General features: G+C 46.2%; 1 protein-coding gene across 5 annotated transcripts in view; it reads right to left on the bottom strand.

Moving 5' to 3' along the window:
- Window positions 1-326: 326 nt before the first annotated feature.
- Window positions 327-23343, bottom strand: part of SMIM13 (small integral membrane protein 13) — a 93743-nt gene continuing 70726 nt past the window's right edge. For 4 of the 5 annotated variants that reach the window (XM_085890736.1, XM_085890735.1, XM_085890732.1 and 1 more), the window contains 2 exons: window positions 2383-2505; window positions 327-1233 (listed from right to left, as the gene is read on the bottom strand). In XM_085890736.1, the coding sequence (XP_085746862.1) occupies window positions 1064-1233; window positions 2383-2464 (252 nt within the window). In that variant the 5' untranslated portion in view covers window positions 2465-2505 and the 3' untranslated portion in view covers window positions 327-1063. Of the gene's footprint in view, window positions 1234-2382; window positions 2506-3326; window positions 9615-23343 lie in introns of those variants that run through there. The other variant, XM_085890733.1, reaches the window with a different exon arrangement.

Below are 23343 nucleotides of genomic sequence, written 5' to 3'. Positions count from 1 at the left end.
ATTTACCGTAATCTTGCTGATGACATTACATCTGAAACAGCGCTGTCCAGAACGACCGTTGAGAGATCGTTTTCAAACCCAGGACCACCAAACAGCACCTCTTTTTTGGTAGCGATACATTGGCTTGTCCTGTAGAGATCTCTCCATCAACAGAACATGTCAGCCATAGTTAGACAAATAAAAAGCAACAACGACAAAAACAAAACTCACACTAAACTGTCACATTACAAAGAGTTTCTAAAACAAAAATGTCCAAGCAGAAAACAGCATCCAAATATCAACGTAAAAAAATTCAAATCAATGAAATGACCATGATGAACGAACGATTAATGGGTATACAAATCCACAAAACTTTATTGCTTTTCAGACACGGGAAAGACATGCGTGGTGCGACTTCTCGGCCGAAATATCTCGACGTTTGTTTATAATGGCACACGTTCTCTCCTGTAAACATGAGGAAAGCCAAACAAGGATTACACAACACTCAATTCAAACAAAACAAACAGAGCCATGCTGGGGCACTCATATCTATTTTACTACAAGCTAGTCACAAAGTCATGTCACATGCTTCAAGCCATGGTGTCTTTACAGTTCAACTGTGAAAGTTTCAACAATGTTACAGTCCTGTTTTGAAAAGTTCAAGCTGCCATTACTACAAACTTTAAATAGCAAATTCTGTCCGCAACATACACTAATATGAGAGTCAAGCGCAATCATTTTTGAAATCTCTGCTTTTAGCAGGTTCAAGGACATTTCATGTGAAATACTCGGGCAAGGTACAAATAGCCATCGGTAACCCAAGTTGGTGAAGTAACCCTGAGGGGGGAAAAGGCTCAACCACATATTAGAGGGTTGGTTGGTTAGTTTCTGTTCAAGTTGGATCGATTGCATAATAGGAACAAAACAAAACTAAAAAGGCTGTCATTAGGAGGACCTTCGGGCAGTATGTGGGATTGAAGCAGAAATAGACTTCCGGCCACATTTCATTGTTAACAGTGCATAAAATTGACCAAAGAGGCAGCACGGGGGTTGGCCGCAAGGCGAACTGCTTCACTGCAAAGTCTCAGGTGGAGACATGAGGAGAGTGCCTTGTCCGCATTCTCACTGGCCTCTCGCGGCTTGGCTCCACAATGGGTCGGACCGGTTGCTCCGGCATTTGGGCGCCACGGTCACCAACAAGCTCTCGCAGAAAACGAAACTTTGACAGGAAACACCGCCAAACCACGTACCAGCCTGTTTCGGTGTCCAAGACAAAAATAGAGAATATACAAGTCTTAAACATGAACACTGTACACACAAATGAGCTGCGATTTCCATTGTGCAAGTTGTGGAAAAGCCTGAACTCCAAGAATGATGTCAAACTATAAGTTTCTCCTATTGACATCATATGCAAGGCCAAAAGGTTGTTCAGTTTTGTTTCAGGACATTTTGGAAATGATAAACGTACATTTTACTTTCCATTTAAAAATACAGTGGACAATCTATTCATCCATAACACAGACTGTAAAAAGGATCTCCTGACTTAACATCACAATTACAGGCTGGCAGGATGGCCTTGGCCTTGAGCCCTAGACCGCGAGGTATGCACAGTCACCTGTGAGCAGTCAAGCCCTGGTTCGAATATGGGCCCAGCTATAAACTTTCATGCTGTTGTTGTGTCGTTTTCCAGGGCACTGTAGGTACCGGTGACACCATCATGATGACTGCTTTTCCACACTTAATGGGGCAATCAAGGAGGGGTTTCCACCTCCTCATGGATGCCAACCTATGGTTGTTTGTCCATGCTGTATCCTAAAATACTAAGCATCGAGCAAGGAAGCGGCACGTACCATTTTTAGCTCGCCTGTTCGAAGAACAGAGAGCTATAGCGATACCCCCGGCGTGAGCGTGAGCGTGAATATGTTAAAGTTTTTGGTGCAAGTTATTTCCTTTCTAATGTTTTTATCTACCACACTATTTTTTTTACTGATTACAATATACAAATACATATATTGCTTTAAAATTATTTGGATCAGACTTCACTGCAATGCTTTATAAAAAATATAATTAGACTAATCTTTTAAAAACGATAAATGTATAAACAGGCGAGCATTGGTTGGCTCTGACACCAACTCTGGTTAAAGTCCTTGGTATGACTCGGACGGGGTTTTAATCACCAACCTCCAAGATTCAGAGTGGACACTAACCACTACACCACCGAGTCATCACCTACTTAAAAAAAAAAAACAATAATAATCACCCTCCCCCCTGCTCCCCCCAAAAAAGCTTTAACACCCAAAGTATAAAATCCAATCTTCACTTGTCTACCTACCAAGCAGCAGCAAAAATGTCCCAAGTCAAAATAAAACTACATGTTGTGTCACATACCAAGAGGACACTCACCAAATACCATAAAGACAAGCACACAGGCAGAGGTACTGACAAGTACAAAGAGGGTAAGCAAAGCTCCTTCCCACATGCTCATCTGGCCTCCAGCCCCTTCCTCCAATCTTCTTCCCACACTTCCTGCAAAATAATTACAAACAAATCAGTTACTCATGTAAAATGGTCTAACGTAGTAATTTTTTTTTAAGGACAAGGTTATCAATTACCATTTGTATTCTGGACCTGGAAGGCTGGTCCAGACTAGAGGTACGCATGCACACCTCGGTTCGCATCTCAGCCGAAATATAAACTATCACTCTGGTGTTTCTTAGGCCGGGTGATTCATCAATGTGTGTGCCGTCCATCGGATTGACGTTAAACGGGATGCCGTCTGCTAGCATGAGTTGGTGGAGGTTAAAGGTCTCACGCACGGTGTCTCTGGGGAAGAGTGGGCAAGCTATCGCGAGCACCATTAACAAATGACAAATTCCAGCTCACTCAGTTAAATATTCTACGTCGGAGTGATTAGTCAACAAGCATTGAAACCGCTTCAGCAAAACTGACACATAATAACACCAACAACTAGAAGGGCATTCGGGAGAGCGCGCATCCCTCCGCCACACAATGCCTGATCATCCAGAACATATCAGGCCCAATACATTTTTGAAATCTCATGCTATATATCGTTTTTGGCCCTGTCTCTCAATGGTGAAGAATCACTTTAAACATTAAATAATTCTAGTTTCCAGATTCGGATGTTCACCAAAATCGAATCAATTCGTCCTTCCCGCACACCCAACCGGTCCACCAAGTTTCGGCCGAATCTGTCCACAACTTTTTGAGATATCCTGTTATGTATCGGTTAACCCCTGTCTCTCAATGGTGAAGAATCACTGAAAAAAATCATCAGATCCAGATTCGGATCTTTAACGAAATCGAACCAATCTTTCCATGTCACACACCAAATGTGTACATCAAGTTTCGTTCGAATCCGTCCACAACTTTTGGAGATATCCTGCATACAAAAAGACAGACGGACAGAGAGGGGTGAAAACATAACCTCCTTCACCTTCGGTGGCGGAGGTAATAACAGTAAATATAGGACCACCTGTCCTGAAGCTCACCTGTATCAGGAGCAACAGACACTCAACCCCCCCCCCCCCACAGACATCCTTGGTACATCACGGGTGATGAAGGTTGTGGTCAAGTTTCATCAAAATTGTGTGGTTTCCGGGAAGAGTGCAAATACCTATTTTGGCGGTGACCTATGACATCCTATGTGTGACCATTTTGTTCCTCATATGTGTAAAGTTTCGCCTCAATCTGCTTAGCCATTTCAAAGAAGATTTTTGAAGGTTTAAAACAAACAAACAATATGTCTTCCGAATCAAGTGACCAATGACGTCATCAAAAAAAAGTGTACCATTTTATCCCTAAGATGACCCTTAACAATTTTTTTTATACCGATCGGATATAGCGTTATGCATATGCAATTATGACGTCATAACGAAGGCACCTATGACGTCATAAAAATACCACACGCATTCCCCATCAGGAGGACTTGCTATGTGCTCCTTGTACACCCATGGCTTGGGGAACACTTGTGTGAAGTTTCTCCTAAATTTTTCCCAGACATTCTGGAGATTTTTTATAGGTTTTAGGGTAAATCCAATATGGCTGCCAAACCATGTGACCAATGACATCACATGTGTGAACCTTTTGTTCCTCATGGACAGGCAGTCATACGTGTAAAGTTTGGCCTCGATCTGTTCAGCCACTTCAGAGAAGATTTTTGAAGGTGTAAAAAAAATAAAAAAATGTGCCTGCCGAATCACATGACTGATGACGTCAAGAAACTTTTTCTGTGGACCATGTTATCCCTAGATGACCCTCAAAAATTTTCATACTAATTGGATGTGACGTTTTACATCTGCAATTATGACATCATAAAAAAACCATCACACAATCCCCATGAGGAGTACTTGCTGTGTGGCAAGTTTACATTTTTTTCCTTTTTGCGGTTTCTGAGATACAGCGGTTCAAAGTTTTTCCATTTTTCCAATGTGGCTGCCACACCACTTGACCTACGTTGTCATAATTATCATTAAAACATTCTACATGAGTCGTCACACCAATGGCGAAAATTTCGTTTCAATCCGACAAGTGGTTGCAGAGAAAAACACGAAAGTTCTGTGCAGACAAAGACAAACAGACAAACAAGCGGACCCAAATGCAACACCCTCTCCAAATCCTTCGGCGAGGGTAATAAAAAAAAAGTAATAATAATAATTGCTCAATAGTGCGTAAGCCTTTGTAGCTGCATGAAAGGTAATATTAAATTATCCCCAACTTGAGTCCCCCACAAAAAAATATAGACCAGGTAACACTGGGTACCCTTGCTAGTAGATAATTAATAAAGCAAATTTGATTGTCAAGTCTCTTCAACTTCTCGGCCTCACCATCAGTGATTACCTTTGCTGGGCTGACCATATAGTAAAGGTGGATTCCAAAATCAGCTGAGGAATTGGCATCTTGAATGGTTCAAAGTGTTTCCTTCAAAATAAATAAATAAATCAGAACTCCTCACAGCCTCGAAGGCCTTTGTCCGTAGTCCAATGGAATACTGCTCACTGAACTGGACTGGTATTGCACATTCACGTTCTCTTCTCTCTCTCTTCTTCTCTCTGTCCTCTCCTCTCTCTCCTCTCCTGGATGCTGTGGAATCTAAGGCTCTCAACATTATTGGAATCTCCCACAACGAGGCAGAGACACAAGACCTGTTGCTTTCATTCCAATGGCCAGTCAGTGGCCCTGTTTTTTTTTAGTTTTTAAAACCACCTCCATTCCTATACAACTCAATCTGCTCCCTCAACCTCCAAACCTCCAACCTACCATTCGTTGCTCAAGAGCACACGTGGTTTTTTTTTCCATTACAATCCTTCAGGTTAAATTCCAAAACTGAGACTTTCCACACACCTCAACTCTTTTCTCCTGTTTTTGTAACTGCCTTCATAAGACAGTACAATCGTACTTTTTCAAGCAGGCGGTGCATCACCATATGTCATCCCTATCCCCACCCACAATCATTTTTTTGGATCAATCTGCATTAACCCTACCAAATCCAACTCTCTTACTTCCTGGTCATCATGTTTCCTCTCTTTCTCGTTCATTTATTTGTTCCATTGCTCGTTTTGTTCAACGGTGGCCCGACCGTCCCACCGTGAGTCCGTTGCCTTTTTACCCTCGTCACCTCACTTCTGCACGAGAGTAGGTTTTGTGCATTAAAAAAAGTAACTGTGATGTCAATAGCCCAATGGTGTTATTTTGCATGTCCCTCAACAAAAACCTCCAAGGGAGAAATCTCGGCTCAGGAATTACAAATTTGCACCAAAGTACGAGTACAACCAGCACGACAATCTCCATCATCCTGCCTGATCAGATAATTCCTTACAAGACCCTTCAAAAGGATACACCATGTAATAGCTGTGAATGACTTCTCCAAATCGTAATAGGATCTGAGATCAACAGAAAATTTCAAACGTATGGTGATCTCAGGTTGAACTAGATATGAAAGTGACTTCTCTTATCCACCGTAACATATAGTCATTACATTACATGTATGTAAATATGGCAGAACTTTGGCCCAACACTTCCCCCAATGTATATATTCTGCTCCCACATCCCACATCCCCCTCCTCTCCATCATTTTCACAATTTATGCACATACGAGGGCGGTCAAGACATTTTGAATTCAGGGGTAAAGCAATAAAATAGGGTTCTATTTTTTTTTTTTGGTCACATAAATTAGAATGCTTGTGTATTTATTTAACTTAATTTGATTAATGTGATACCATTTATTGTTTCAGAGTGAGCATTTCAAGTATGGCGACTGAGAAATTTACAGATTTTCAAAAAATTGAGCATTGGAGTGTCATTAAATTCTTAACCAAAGAAGGTTCCACTGCAACAGATATTCATCGCCGCGTGGTGGGAGTGTATGGCATCGATGCCCCTATATATATATGCTACCATAATAAGGTGGGCCAAGGAGTTCAAGTCTGGGTGTGAGAGCCTTGAGAATGATTCACGGTCAGGATGGCCTTCGGATGCCAATGTCGAGGCAACTGTAGTCTGACTCGAGAACTTGATTATAAAGGACCGAGGTATCAAGGTCGAATAAATAAGCACTGATTCACGTGGAAGTGTTGTGACCATCATCCATGAACATTTGGGCAAGTCGAAGGTTTCTGCAAGATGGGGTCCTCAAAACTTCAGCAGTGAGCATTGACATCAGAGGATGGCCTCAAGTCCTGAGCTCCTTGACCTGCATGAAGCCAATTCCACCAACTTTATTTCCCGTTTGGTGACAGGAGATGATCTGGATTCATCACTGGGACCGCAAGTTATAGAAGGAATCCATGCAATGGAAGGGCCCAAATTCTCCAACCCACAAGAAGTTCAGAACTGAACCCTCTGCCGGCAAAATCATGGCCTCGGTTTTCTGGGATGCCGAAGGGATTCTACCGATTGACAACTTTCCACAAAAAACAATGATCACCAGTGACTATTATGCCGGCTTCATGCAAAAACTGTGCAAAGTCATCTGTGAGAAACAACCCGGAATATTGACTGGAGGTGTGCTCCAGCTCCAGGACAATGTACCGGTCCACAATTCCCATGTTGCGAAGGTGTACATTCACACTCATGGCTTCGAACAACTCAACCAACCTCCATCTAATCTATCTATAATTCCAGCAATGTGTGTGTGTGTGTGTGTGTGTGTGTGTGTGTGTGTGTGTGTGTGTGTGTGTGTGTGTGTGTGTATGTGTGAGTGTGAGTGTGAGTGTGTGTGACCGCTGTTTCTCGACAACCACCGGTCCGATCTAATTGAAACTTGCCAGGTATATTGCTGGGGACCTGAGTATGTGCCTTTTCAAGGTTTGATATTAATCGGACAAGTGCTTCCCAAGTTATGGCCATTTATTTACCAAACCAATGACAGGACACGGTGCTGCGTTGGCATGGCCGATGGGGAAGAGATCCTCAGCCGCGTTCCTCATTACGGGTTACAACGTACCGACTTCCGGATAGTGATGACTTATTGCATTCTAATCATTTCTCGATTTCTTAGGCGCATTTATAGATCAACACAATGCCCCAATCCAGTCGTCATTTACGAGAGCGAAGGAACGGCCTATGTGGTTGTTTAAAAGATATTTTTTTGCCGTACGTGTACTAATAAATGTCAATGTGTGTGTTCGTGTGTGTGTGTCTCTGTGTGTGTGCGCGTGTGCGTGTGTGTGTGTCTGTGTCAGTGTGTGCGTGTCTCCTCCATAACTCTAAAACCATGAAACCTAGCAGCCTGAAACTTTGCATGCACACTAAGAGAACTCCAAGGAACTGCGAGAGTGAAAATTGGGTGTTTGAGTTAATTAAAACACCCCTTTTGAAGATTATTAACGGCCTTATTTAATTATATCCTTCATCAGGCGATCCTCGGCCACCTCGCTGTCTGGGGTCTTAAGGTGTTTTCTGGGTAACCTCGCTGGGGTCTGAAGCCACCATGTTTTTTGGCCTGCTCAACCATGCCCTGACTTGGAACAGGCCACAACGATTTCTAAACGATGAAGTTTTTCTTCACTTCACTTTCCTCACTCATATTATCGAATGTCTGTTCATCATAGCTATGAATTGCTGGGTATATTGTAATGTTTATAAAACACCTGGAGACACCAGTATTCGTGGCCTTAGTTCATTTGCGTACATGAATAACCGAGAGAATCTCTTAAACTAAGCATTATTACAAAATTTAAGCTCCAGATTGAAAGTGTAAGCAGTTTCGACTCCTCAAAAAAAAAGTGTTGATTTGTCCAATTCGGACATTGCACAGACGTTTCCAGGTGCATGGTTGTATCGATGGCAATTGGTAATCACTTGCCAAGCCAGGCGTTCTGTTGGAGGGCTTGCTTGAGTGCTTAAGCCACTTACCGAGCTGTACAGTTCATGTCCCGATTGGGATGTGCAGTCGACAGGTACAACAAGTAGAGGTACGTCTACAGCACACACAAACGTGGTACATATGGGTCGATTTGGATCTGTAGATCTGTACGGACTCTCGGCGGGTGTGTGGACATGCCATGCCTGTTGCGGGTGCCATGGTGGCAAAGTTTCATCCCATATCTTATGGAGGTTCTTCCAGGTTTTCCTTTGTCTTCGCACCTGTTTATAAAACATTTTGTTATCGGATTTGCTTTTCAAAAGGTTGTATGGTTTCTTTTTGTGAGTTTCAAAGCAAATTATATTTGATAATGCCCGATTTCTGAGCTGTTTGCCGTATTAACATGTTTTATAAGTTACCAAGCTAAATTTTCTTCCTCCCGTCACTTGCAGCTGTTTATAAAGAATAATGTTTGTGAACATCTCCCTGAAACGTCTTTATAAATATTGTTGCGAATTTGGAAGCTTACTGCACACAACAGCCAGGTCCTATAGATCAGCCATGTCAGTAATTATGTGTTTCTCGTGAGGATCCCGTCCTATGTATAATGGGTGATTAATTGTACGTGTGCTGTGAGTTATTTTGATAGTTAGGATTTAAATTACCAACAACAACGACACCTGCCCTCGCTTCCTTCCACCATCATCCACCGGCACCATTGCTCGCGTGCGTGTCAGCACATACGTGGGCGGAGTCCAATGTGCTCGGCGGGGTTTCTCTGGACGTTGGTGTGCTGGCTTCACCCCAAATATAGGCACAAGCGTTGCGGTCTGGCTTCGCCCCATATATGGGCATAAGCGTTTTGTTCTGGCTTGGTTCCAAATATGGGCATAGAGCGTTCCTCTCTGCCCAATGAGGGAGTGCGAGCGTGGGATAAGAGAAGCGCACGTGGGCCAAACGAGAGTTGAGTGGTTGTCTTGTGGTCTTCGAAAAGGGTGGTTGGTTGTCTTCTGGTCTTCGAAAAGAGTGGTTGTCTTCTGGTCTTTGAAAAGAGTGGTTGTCTTCTGGTCTTCGAAAAGAGTAGTTGTCTTCTGGACTTCGGACGTCTGGTGGTCTTCTGAAGCCAGTCGTCACCTTCCTGGGGTCCCACCAACAGAGCGTCTTCTCTTGTAGCCTGTGTGCCTGCGAGCCTGTCCCGCGAGGATCGCCTGCCTGGGCTTGGAGTGGCATTGTGTGGCAGGTTCGAGGCCTGCCACACCGGATCGTCGAAGACGGCACGAGGCGGATAGGTCCAAGAATAGGCTCTGACCTCCAGCTCACCTTTCACCCTACCCTACCCTACCCTACCCCACCTCTCTCTCTCTCTACCTCTCTCTCTACCTCTCTCTCTACCTCTCTCTCTACCTCTCTCTCTCTCTCTCTCTACCTCTCTCGCTACCTCTCTCTCTACCTCTCTCTCTACCTCTCTCTCTCAATCTCTCTCAATCTCTCTCTCTCAATCTCTCTCTCTCAATCTCTCTCTCTCAATCTCTCTCTCTCAATCTCTCTCTCTCAATCTCTCTCTCTCAATCTCTCTCTCAATCTCTCTCTCTCAATCTCTCTCTCTCTCTCTCTCTCTCTCTCTCTCTCTCTCTCTCTCTCTCTCTCTCTCTCTCTCTCCCTCTCTGTCTGTTTCTCTCTCTCTCTCTCTCTCTCTCTCTCTCTCTCTCTCTCTCTCTCTCTCTCTGTCTCTCTCTCTCTCTGGATGTATCCAGACGGTCGTTATATTTGGACAGTGGTTATCTCAATGTGTCTGGACGGTGGTTATGTCCCGGCGGGGTTTGTCTCAAAGACGTGTCCGGATGGTATTCATCTCCAGATGGGATCCGGACGTGTCCGGGCAGTGTTTGTCTCCGGACATGTCTGGGCGGTAATTATGTCTGGACGAGAGTTTGTTTCCGGACGGTATTTATTGCATGACGGGTAGAAAATGGATTTCAGATATTTTGTTTCCATCTTCACTGTTATTCTACGCAGAATCATTTTGATGAGACAGTTTGGATCACAATTTACGCTCCACCACACATCTGCCTTGCCTTCCTCTCACCTCTTGCTGCTTTCTTGCTGCCCCCTTCCTTGCTCTGCCTCCCTCCTCTCCCTTTCCCCCCCTCCTCCTCCCTTCTCTCTCATCTCTTTCCCCCTACCTCCTCCATTCTCTCTCTTCCCCCCTACCTCCTCCCTTCTCTCTCCTCTCTCTTTCCCCCTACCTCCTCTTTCTTTCCCCCTACCTCTTCCCTTCTCTCTCTCTCCTCTCTTTCCCCTTACCTCCTCCCTTCTCTTTCTTTCCCACTACCTCTTCCCTTCTCTCTTTCCCCCTACTTCCTCCCTTCTCTCTTTCCCCCTGACCTCCTCCCTTCTCTCCCCCTCCCTCCTCCCTTCTCTCCCCCTACCTCCTCCCTTCTCTCTCTTTCCCCATACCTCCTCCCTTCTCGATCTTTCCCCATTCCTCATCCCTTCTCTCTCCTCTCTTTCCCCGTACCTCTTCCCTTCTCTCTCCTCTTCCCTCTCCCCTCTCTTCCCCCCTACCTCCTCCCATCTCTCTCCTCTCTCTCTTTCCCCATACCTCCTCCCTTCTCTCTCCTCTCTCTTTCCCCCTCCATGTTCCCCCATCCCTTCTCCCCTCCTCTCTCTTTCCCCACCCCTCCTCTGTCTATCTTCCCCCAGTTTTCTCCCCCCCTCAGTGTTCCCGTTAGCGAAGCGACTGGTGATATTTGCTATTATAGTCCTGATCTGGCACCAAGCGACTATTTTCGTTTCGAAACCTGAATTCCCACCTACGAGGGCACTGTTTTCAGGATGATGAGGAGGTGAAGGAGACTGAGGCATGGTTTGAGGAGCAGTCGGAAGATCATACAAGACTGGTTTAATGAGTACTAGACGACCTGTGAACCCGTTGGGTTCCCGTTGTGACAGCGGTTGATAAAAAAAATAATTTCAAGAAAAAAAAAAAAGATAGCTCCAGCGAACTATACCGCTTAGGTTGTTTTCATTGGTCAAATTCTCCCGGAGTACTTGACTGAATCGGGAATTGGTTTTTTAAATAATTTTTTGTTGCCCGATTTGAATGAAAGCAGCACACCGCAGGCGAATGGTGAGTCAGGTGGCCCTAAAATTTTTGTGCTATCCTGTACCGTTTTGGCTGTATTTCGGGAACATACATACAAGATGAGAGTTTTAGTAATATACGAGATGACCCGGGAACCCAACGGGTTCCCGTTGTGACAGCGGTTGATAAAAAATATCATTTCATAAAACAAATAAATAAATAAATAAAAGATAGCTCCAGCGAACTATACCGCTGAGGTTGTTTGCATTGATCAAATAATCCCGAAGAGTACTTGACTGAATCAGGAAATTGATTTTTTAATAATTTTTTTCGTTGCCCGATTTGAATGAAACTTGATATTGTGAGTCAATGCGAAAAAAAAAATGGAAAAAAGAAAGTCGAAGAAATTATTGTGCGTAATCTTCTAAACACAATTTTATTTATTAATAAACACGGAAGTATGAGATCAAAATGGCGATGTTTATTTTATGCTTAAAAATAAATCGTTCTTTGTCTCTACTAAATGTTTGAGATTTTAAAATAAATCATTTCAAGAAAAAAAAGATAGCTCCAGAAAACTATACCGCTCAGGTTGTTTTCATTGATCAAATTCTCCCGGAGTACTTGACTGAATCGGGAATTGATTTTTTTTATAATTTTTTCGTTGCCCGATTTGAACGAAACTTGAGACTGCACACCACAGGAAAATGGTGAGTAAGGTGGCCCGAAATTTTTTTGCACTATCGTGTACCGTTTTGGCTGTATTTTGGGGACATACATACATACATGATGAAAGTTTTAGCAATATATAGATAGATAGAAGAGTCATTCCAGCTTGGAGTGGTCTGAGCCAGCGGCAGCGGCGGAGCGTGGGGATCCGGGCAGACGGCCCTGATACGGTCGGGCGACGCTGAGGAGTGAACGGGTTCTAAAGGAGCATCAACTCTGAAAGAGCAAGAGACCCGTTCACTCCTCCAAAGCGTCACCGGCCAGGCTCGCCAGAAAGGGGCTGCGACGAAGCCGGGCCACTGAGGCAGACCAAGCAGCCACTCAAGCTGCTCGTCAAGCCACCCAAGTGACTGGCACAGTTGCGACGCACCAGACCGAACAGAGACACCAAGGGTCGCCGATCCGAAAACCCTCGAGTCGCCACCAGGGGCAGCCAGGTAACCAGCCCGGTCTCTTGGAGCCCTCGGTCAACCAGGCCTCCGAGTTTGAAATAAAGGCTAGCGAGCCCTATTCTTTTCCTTGGTTTTGGATGAAAGTCTGTGGCGCCTTGTCTTCATAAGTAGAACTGGTTTAGTGCATGATTGTGTACATTGTCGAATACGCATCGGCTGTAGGCTTTGCTCGTGTCATGTCCCCTTCCCCCATTGACTGCTTATGTGCAGGTATCAATAAATGCCCCATTGTTTGAATGTACATCTGCTCATTGCGTCACTTTCCTCCAATTGACTGCCACGACGCGTTCGGGAAATTAGCTGGCTATTAAAGCCGATAAACGTGATAATTTGGTCCGAAGGAACTTGGCGATTTAAAACCGCTCGGCAAAACACACACGAGACGAGCGCGCTTAGTGGCTCGTTCCGTACAAGTCTCCGTCGAAGTATAAATTCTCGGTATTTCTGTCTGCATGGATAATAAGGTATATCGAGATTCGGCGATTGACCCTGTACCACGCGGACAGGATATTGACAAGCTTATGGTGCATTAAGGCACCCGTAGCGAGTTTCCGGGGTTATCCGGAAGGCTATGACTGAATTCCAGTTTTCAGCGGGCGCGCGACTGCGTTTGGGCTGAAGCGGTCGTGCGTGGCCGTCCGAACCGATGTAATTCGTAACTATATATATATATATATATATATATATATATATATATATATATATATATATATATATATATATATATATATATATATATATATATATATATATATATATATATATATATATATATATATATTGTTGTGGTTACCAAATTCGCAAACCACCATTCAGGTCCCTTAGGTGAGGCATCTCGGTAAGTATATGTGTAGTTAGGCCCAAACCCGTTGTCTAGTGGGAATACATGTCATTTATGCGTGCTGCGACTCTTCAGGATAGCCGTTTTTCTTTTACTCTCTTTATTTTGGACCAACTGCCATTGTTACCACCACCAGTCACAACATCAACCACCAACCACAACGCCGCTTCACCACAACCGCCACGACCTTCACGTCACACCTCGCAACCGTCGCATCGCCACCGTTCTTGCGCCGCTTGTGGGTACCGGTGTTGGACTCGTGCAGGGCGCGCGCCGAACATCGTGTACAAAACCACGGATTTTCTGCTTCAAAAACGGATCAAAAACGACACACGCCCACTTTTGTGCCGTCCAATCGGTGAGCGAGGGGCGATTTGGCCCCGCCTCCAGGGCGTTGGAGGGCGATCGCTATATGCAAATTTATGGATCAAAAAGCATTCACGCCCACTTTTTCTCGGGCCAATGGGGAGCGAGGTGAAAGGTCGAAGGGAGGGGGTCAAAGATGAGAGAGCGAAGCCACGGGGCTTATATAAGCGACCGCGTTCGTCAAGAATGGGAGAGTTAAGACTTCGCGGGCGGTGGAGTTGGGAAGAAGAAGCAAGAAGGAGTTGGTCGTCGTCGTGTGCGTTGGAGTCGGAGCAAAAGGGGACGGAGCTGTGGAGAGGCGGCGAGGGCAGACGAGGGGGTGCTCGCGTCGTGCAGGGAGCTGCACACCAGGGAGGCCGACGGCGCGACCTGGCCGAGGTTGAGACGCTCGTCGCGGGACTCGAGGCAGAGTGGAAATCCTCTATACCCCGAGCATCAGCAACCCCCTCCTGTTTCCCCCCACGCTGAGATAGTGCGACCAAGGGGGCCCCTTTCCCACCCCCTACCAGACACTGCCCGCGAGGCCCGCGGAGTTGAGGCACCATCGCCGCTCCGCGTCTCATCACCAGACGGGTAGGCCCGACCCGGTCTCGGCCTCAGGCCCGCCTCATCTTTGAGGGTGTTCTTTTCCTTGGTTTTGGGTATGTGTTGTCGGCGCCGTCTGTGAAGTAAAATTGCATCAGTGTTGCCATGTGCTCGCGTAATCGGTATTAGATCTGCATTGTCGCATTTGCTTTTTGTGTAAATTGCATTGTGTTTTTCTTTTCTATGTGCTTTTGGTGGAATTGTATATGTGCGCTTTCCGTTCGTCGCGAATAAATGTGCTTTGTGTTGAACTGTTTCCCGCTTCGCTTCGTCATTTCCTTCATTGAATCCTCATCTTGCTTCACGTAAAGGGTTGGTCGTGGGTTAAGACGCCCGATAATTAATCGAACCGTCAAGGTCGACGAATAACACCGCTCGGTTATCCCGATAGTACGGAACGGGTCGCTTAAGTGGCCCGTGTCCGAAGTCGACCTGCGGCGAGGTGCGACCGCCCGGTCTACCCTCCGTGTGGGTACTTAGGTAGGTCGAATTTGGCGAGCAACCCTATCCCACGCGGGGGCTGATTGGCTCGATCGCGGTGAGACCGAAAGGTCCACCCGTGACTGGTTCCCGGCGTTAGTCCGAGAGGGTCACGACTGGATTGTCCGTCCGGTGGGCGACGTGTCGCGATTCGAGTTACGTGGCCGTCAGCACGCCGGCGGGCGCGAATCCGCAACAATATATATATATATATATATATATATATATATATATATATATATATATATATATATATATATATATATATATATATATATATATATATATATATATATATATATATATATTGCTGCGGATCCGGGGGTGGGGAGTTTCGCACCCGACTCTTGATAGCCAAATGCTACAGATTCGGTGCCACCCTAACCACCGCCGTTTCTGGGGTTATAACGCCGGCTGGTTCGGCACAGGCCTCCGGTCATGCGTCTTCAATCGCGATACCACCGTACCCCTGGACCATACCAGGGGAAATAGACCCCGATTACAGACTGGTTTTGTCAGATACCGAGTGTTTTCTGCCTGTCTGTAACCATTTTGGTTTTATATACAAATAGAGCGAATTGTTCCTCGACGCGGCACAAGCCAATTCAAAGAGGAAACTTCATACGAATCAGTCAGATTTATTGGGGAACATCGGGGAACACAACACAAGCAAAAATTGACGACAATGTTTTAATTAATCTATAACCCGTTCTTAACTAGGGAGATACGGATTACGGTCCCTACCGAGATAAGCCTTAAACGACATGCAGACAAGACATCGACAGCATGCAGACAAGACATCTACAGCATGCAGACAAGACAGAGTACTTGGTGATGTTTCATGGACGAGAGGAAAGGTTCAAAAGCACGGATGTCGCTCGTAACAAGCCGATGTCCACGGATTCGAGCCCCAAGCTCAAGCACGCCTCATGACAAAATGGAGGCGTCGTCCATTTGTTGCAGACCTCACGCATGCACTCTCGCGCGTTCAGAGCCCATGAGGTCGACTGCACCAGAGCGAAAGATCCACGATGGTATGCTCCAGCTGGCTTTTCACAAGGTCCAGCATACAAGTCCAGGCCTGGCCTGTTCATCAGACAAGGCCAAATCAAGGTGCCAGGCTCCAGCAGGCTGGGTCCATGGGATTCCAAGACATCGTCGAGCCATGAGGTGAGCAGGGACAGTCAGAGGCTCCGTCGTTAGACGCAGGTTGAACCTGTCGATCACCTCCTCTCGAAGCCGACTCCACTCACACAGCAGCCAGGTCCTCTCGAAGCAGATTGCCGCCTCACCCTCAGTTTCAGTTTTCTCTCACTTCAGAAAATCACCACTGTCTCTCCTTCGTTCACTCGCTTCGAAGCCACTGGCTCCTCCCCTTAGTTTCACTTCCTTATTCAGGCCACTCCCTCTCAGCCGACTGGGCGGGGCTTCGTCCAGAGAGGGGAAGGAAGAAGAAGCTCTCGGTACACTACTACCGCACGAACAATAAACAGCTTCTTACACCTCCCGACACACATGTAACGTCCATTTTACCGAACAGCCTGGCTAAACATGCATTTAATGGGGGATCTCGGCTAATCCTATATTTAGTAGCATACGAAGGGCCATTTCCGTAACACTACCCCCACCTTTCTCCCGAGGCTCTCCCGAGCCTCCATCTGGGGCAGCCCACGGCAATGGCCCTGTCTGACGTACAGCACAGATCTCCCATTTACAGTAACCCACAACATGGGAAGCACTTAACTCCAAAAACCAAAGTGTCACAGTAAGATTGGCATGTCCCTATCCCAGTGTGTCGGGTCACCAATCTAACAAACAAATTCACACTCTATGCACACGACTGAACATTATAATTATGGATTTGAATGGGAGGGCATTCAATTTTAACACCAACATTTGCATAGGAGCAGAAGATTCAAAGTCCTTTCACGTGTTCGCTCCTTCATGCCCCCTCCCGGCAGTATTGTCCATTCACCCCTGAGGGTTTCCTCACTTCGTGGCCTTATTGGCCTCTCACCAGGTGAGTTCAGTCGGCACAGTGGCCTAATCTCACAAAGAGTTCTTCGGCCCACTGAGCCCACAAAACGGCATGAATCTTTGGCCGCAACGGCCCACAAAAATGCTTCAGCCCATTTGGTCTACTCACAAGCAGCAGCAGGCAAGAAGCCCTGCATTAGACAGCAGGCGACACAGCAATGGTGGTACGGTGATATTGATGGTAAGCAAATGCAGTTTGGAGGCGTTCTTGAGGATGCAAGTGGGTGTGATGACCTCAGACCAGGTGAGATGGAGTGTACCCTTAACCTTCCTTGCCTGACTTGCTTTGGCAGGACTTGTTTTGGTTAAGTTCTCTTTTTTATCTTTCTTTCTTTCACAGACAGGATGGTGTGTTTCTTACTCAACTGTTATCTTCGTGGGTGTATGCTCATGACATACTGGTGGCCTCTCTGGCACTTGGAGAGGGTGACCTAGCCTGGCCCTTGCCAACAAACTTTTCCCATCAACACTACTCGTACCAGGTGTCACACAAGAATGGTGCGGAGGAGAGTCCATTGAACCTAACCATTTACTTTTAGCTCTAAACAATGAACCAAACCCTGCTATGGCTAGAATGATCCTAACGACCCATTTTTCCCAACCTGGCACACTGTTCCATTTTCTTAAACCTGGGCAAGGCCCTTATTTGTCTTTTTCCATTTGGTGGTGCCAGGCATAACTCGTTGGCTGGGGAGTGTGACAACTACTAGGCCTCTTTGCCTGCCTCCAATCGGGGGTGGAGGACACCCAGCGACCTCGCGGTTCACCTGAGCGTGCTTCTGGCGCTCCTAACTAAGGGGTGGCTCTCTCTAGCCCCCATACTGTGCCCTCCTTGCACCCATACTGTGCTCTCATAGCACCCATACTGTGCTCTCCTGGCACTAAAACCTATCGTGCTCTCCTGGCACTGAACCTACCGTGCTCTCCTGGCACTGAACCTACCGTGCTCTCCTGGCACTGAACCTACCGTGCTCTCCTGGCACTGAACCTACCGTGTTCTCCTGGCACTGAACCTACCGTGCTCTCCTGGCACTGAACCTACCGTGCTCTCCTGGCACCTCTGACAGCCTTCACCTGCCAGGAACCCCCAAAGCCCTGGTGCCCTATTTCCCGACTCACCAACTTCCAATACCATGTCACACCCCCCGCCAGTATCCCCATACCTTGGCCTGCACTTACCTCTCGCAGTCCGCCTGCACAATGGAACAGCAGCCAGAATCCATGTCAAATCCTCGAAGTCCCCCCAACCTACACTAACATGGTTCAGAGATTCCTACCAACAGGGTACGTTGTTCGCACTCACTCTCCTCATCTGCACAACCACGCCATTCACCCAAACACTTTAGTCATTCATTCCACAGTGCCACACACCCAGCCCACAACACCATCCAACACCTTTCACTTTTATGTGAAAACAAAAACACACCAGTCGCTTGGATCCCACTCGGTCATCAAATTTAACCAGTACACTTTTTCATCAAACCCCAATTAATTTGTCACTACGTCCGTCGTCCGCTGGCCTCCTTCATACTGCCCTCATCGCTTATTTCCAACAATTTAAACGAAACATCAAAGTCTATTCACCAGCCCCATGAACCTCTGCATGGTTCCAACCAGGCATTTCAGTCCTTCCTCAAACAAGCCACTCTTTGTCATCCACTTGTTTCAGGTGTGTTTAACGCTCTGCCTGCAATGTCTCCACCGCTTTTTTCCAATAATCACCTAAATCCACTCATGCCACTCTTATGCCTTCTGTCATCTCTCAATTTGCAATCACTTTCGGTACAATTTTCAATCAATTTCTTGCATCCCAATATGGCCTGCTTCTTTGGCTCATTGGAAGGGGAGTGAGGGAACGAATCCCTCATTACCCTTTACATGACCCTGCCACCTTTCCGCCACAGCTCAAAGGGGTCACATCTCAATTGGGGTTGTGGTCCACCCCCTCCTTTTCTCCAGGGTTCGCGGAAATCAGGTAAGCCCCAATCGGTGGAATGGCCTCCCCCTCTTCTCCAGGGTTCACGGAAATCAGGTAAACCCCAATCGGTGGAATGGCCTCCCCCTCTTCTCCAGGGTTCACGGAAATCAGGTAAACCCCAATCGGAGAAGCGGCCTCCCCCTCTTCTCCATAACTCCCTCAAGACAGATAAACCCCACTCAGCTAGACAAACCCCTCATGTGCTCAGAAAGGTTTGAAGACAAAGTGACACATGCCAGTGCCACTCATCTGCGCTCTCCACAAGAGTTCCTGTGAGGCTGATAGAGAAATTAAAATCCAATTTCTAAAGCCTACTCCTGGATGCAGCACCTCCAACTCTATAAGTACCCATGCGGAGTTGTCCATTATGGTTCTTGTCCCTTGGCTCAAGTTCTGTCCTGGTGGCATTTATATTGTCCCTTGCACCTCAAACCTATTTCCTATGTCACCACTCATTCCACGCTCAGGACTCCCACTCACAGCAGGCTGCACACATTCCAAGGTTATGTGTTGACCTTCCACACACTCAACCTTGCCTGTGTACTGACCAACCGCCTCACATTCCAGGGTTACATTCTCGACCGCCAGGTGAGTACCCACACACGTTTCGGCCTCGACAGCACATACCGGTGCTGTAGTCTGGAGTGTGGGCTCACAGTATTCATTCACAGGCACTCCACACATACATTCAGGGGTCACGCATACGTGCATCCCATCGGACAGAGTCTCTTCATTAACATAAAATTCAATTCCTACCTTAAGCTCATCGTCTGCACCATGTATGCGTGTATCCACGTACCCGCTTCGTTCCAGTCACCTCTGTCCGGTCGCTTCTCATCGGTTCGCCACACTCCTCTGGGGCTGTCAGCTCCACATGCTGGACCTGCTCAAAATGTATTTCACTCGTTAACAACCCCATATGCTCCCTCAAGGTCTCCTTCACCAGGGTTTGCTCTAATTGCGGTTTCATCGGACGAGTGATGTCAATCAAATCCCACACCACTAACATTACGCCCTGTGGTGATATCACACATCCCACATTATTGTGCTGTTCTACTTCCTGGCTCCATTTTCTTTTCCATTCGAGTCGTTCTTCCTCTCCGAGCCTTTTTAGTTGTTCGTTATCTTTCCGGAGTTTTTCCATCTCCGTGTACTCCAACTTTGCTCTCTCCTTCAGTTGGTCAATTTCAAATTAGTTTTCTTTTTGTTTTCTACCCCACCGTCTCTCATGTTCTTCATTCTCCAATCTCATAGTTTCCTTCAATTTGTTGATTTCCTTTTCCTGTTTCATTCCTTGTTCTTTTTGTTTCTTATCCTACTGTCTCTCTTATTCTTCCTTCTCCAATGTCATAGTTTCCCTCAATTGGTTTATCTCCCTTTCCTGCTTCATTCCTTGTTATTTTTGTTTCTTATCCCACTGTCTCTCGTTCCTCATTCTCCAATCTCGTAGTTTCCTTCAATTTATTGATTTCCCTTTCCTGCTTCATTCGTTGTTCTTCCAACATCTCCATGTACTCCAACCTTGCTTTCTCCTTTAGTTGTTCTTGTCCTTTTTGTTTCCTCCCCCACTGTCTCTCATGTTCTTCCTTCTCCAATCTCGTCGTTTCTTTCAATTGGTTGATTTCCTTTTCCTGTTTCATTCGTTGTTCTTTCACTACTCTTTCTTGCATTTCATTCTTTAATCTTGCTTCGGCTTCTAACTGTTTGATCTGCACAGTGTGGTTCCTTAACATTTCATTCTCCGTTCTCTTTCTTTCCTCTCTCAACATCCTCAGCTTGTTTGTAATTCCGTAACTCAGAAACTTTTTCCCCTAATTTCTTGCTCATCTCCGCATACTCCAACCTTGCTTTCTCCTTTGGTTGTTCAATTTCAAATCCATGTTCTTTTTGTTCCCGCTTCGCTTTTTTCCCATAATTCCTCTCTCATCTCCGCACCTCTTTTGCATGCTTCCTCCCTCATGTCGTCCATTCTCTTACCGTATTCCTTGCTCATCTCCACACCTCTTTCGCATGCTTCCTCCCTCAATTCGTCCATTCTCTTACCGTATTCCTTGTTAATTTCCAGTTCATGTGCCAGTACATTTCCCCTGGACTTTAATTCCCGAAGCTGTTCGGACTTTTCCAAGAATTCTTCCTTCCTTTTCTCCAGATTTTTCTCTCCTCTTTTTATCTCCTGTTCCAGGCTCTCCCTTGTCTGATTGCCTGATCTTACCCGTTCCTTCAGAAGTTACAATTTTCATTTTTCCTTTTCCAGCTTTGTTTTCCATTCTTCTTCCAAGCACTTCCTATCCCGGGAGTTACTAATTTGCTCCTCCTCTATTCTTTTGTTCAGCTTGCTCTTCTCTTGTTACAACTTATGGGTACTCCCCTCGACTTTCCTCATTTCTTCTTGTAGTTCCTTGAACTGTCTCGACTTTTCCAACAATTCTTCCTTCCTTTGCTCTAGATATTTCTCTCCTCTTTTTATCTTCTGTTCTAGGCTTTCTCTTATCTGATTGCCTGATCTTACCTCTTCCTTCAGTTGTTTTAATTCCAAATAGTGTTCACATTTTTCCTTTTCTAGCTTTGTTTCCCATTCTTCCTCCAAGCTCTTCCTATCCTGAGAGTTACTAATTTGCTCCTCCTCTTTTCTTTTATTCAGTTCGCTCAACTCATGTACTAAAATCCCACGCAACCAATCTACTTTTGTCGTTTCTCCATGTAGTTCCTCGACTGTGCTGGCCAAGTCCTCTTCCAGCCCCCAAATTCGTTCCTGTGCATCGGCCAATTGTTGTGACTCCCTGTGCACATAATTTTCCTGAGCCTCGTCCAATTTAATTTGCAATTCCTCTATATAATTTCCATCACCCCTCCTCTGCTCCAGGGTATCCTCCAATCGTGCATGAAGCTCGTCAATGTACGCGTCGTCGTCCTTCTTTGCCTGCCATGACCACGTGGTTTGAACCGGTGGGCGGGAGCGTTTCCTTCGTGCCGTGCAGCTCGTTGCGCTATTATTAGCCCACTCCCGCTTCGTGTCGCGCCGAGATGGAGCTGCGCTGCCATTTTTCTTTATAATTTCCAGTTTTTACACCCAATCCACTCAAAATAATATCAAAGCAAATTTGGACCGTTTTTTATTTTTCTCTTCGCCCCTCTTGTAACCAATGTTCGGGGTGCGAAATGCACCACAGGTCCAAATATCCCACTCCTGACACCAAATGCTGCGGATCCGGGGATGGAGGGTTTCGCACCCGACTCTTGATAGCCAAATGTTACAGATTTGGCGCCACCCTAACCACCGCCGTTTCCGGGGTGATAACACCGGCTGGTTCGGCACAGGCCTCGGGTCACACGTCTTCAATCGCGATACCAACGTACACCTGGACCTTACCAGTTGGGGAAATAGACCCCGGTTACAGACTGGTTTTGTCAGATACCGAGTGTTTTCTGACAGTCTGTAACCATTTTGGTTTTATATACCAATCGAGCGAATTGTTCCTCGACGCGGCACGAACCAATTCAAAGCGGAAACTTCATACAAATCAGCCAGATTTATTGGGGAACATAACACAAGCAAAATATTCACGACAATGTTTTAATGAATCTATAACCCGTTCTTAACGAGGGAGATACGGATTAAGGTCCCTCCCGAGAGAAGCCTTAAACGACATGCAGACAAGACAGAGTACTTGGTGATGTTTCATGGACGAGAGGAAAGTGTCAAAAGCACGAATGTCGCTCGTAACAAGCGGATGTCCACGGATTGAGCCCCCAAGCTCGAGCATGCCGCGTGGCAAAATAGAGCTCGTCCTCCTTTGTCACACCGCACGTGGCCTCCGCGCACTCTGACCACGCGTAAGGTTGATGGCACAAGACCGTCAGATTGACGATGGGTTTCAGCTGGTTTCTCACAAGGTCCAGCATACAAGTCCAGGCCTGGCATGTTCACCAGACAAGGCCAAATCGAGGTGCCGGGCTCCGGCAGGCTGGGTCCATGGGATTCCAAGACGTCATTGAGCCGTGAGGTGAGTAGGGACAGTCAGAGGCTCCGTCGTTAGATGCAGGTTGAACCTGCCGATCACCTCCTCTCGAAGCCGACTCCAGACTCACCCAGCTGCAAGGTCCTCTTGAAGCAGATTGCCACCTCACCCTCAGGTTCAGTTTTCTCTCCTTTCAGAAAATCACCACTGTCTCTCCTTCGTTCGCTCGCTTCAAAGCCACTGGCTCCTCCCGAGTTTCACTTCCTTCTTCAGGCCACTCCCTCTCAGCCCACGGGGCAGGGCCTCGTCCGGAGAGGGGAAGGAAGAAGCTCTCAGTACACCACCACCGCACGAACAATAAACAGCCTCTTACACCTCCCGACACACATGTAACGTCCATTTTACCGAACAGCCTGGATAAACATGTATTCAATGGGGGATCTGGGCTAATCCTATATTTCGTAGCATACCAAGGGCCATTTCCATAACAATAGATGTCTATATATATATATATATATATATATATATA

The sequence above is a fragment of the Eptatretus burgeri genome, chromosome 8 (genome assembly GCF_056783735.1).
Source record: "Eptatretus burgeri isolate ZD-2024b chromosome 8, Ebu_testis_v1, whole genome shotgun sequence".
In the NCBI taxonomy this organism is placed as follows: domain Eukaryota; kingdom Metazoa; phylum Chordata; class Myxini; order Myxiniformes; family Myxinidae; genus Eptatretus; species Eptatretus burgeri.
The sequence above is the reverse complement of the archived record's forward strand: the minus strand, read 5'-3'. Positions and strand labels throughout refer to the sequence as shown.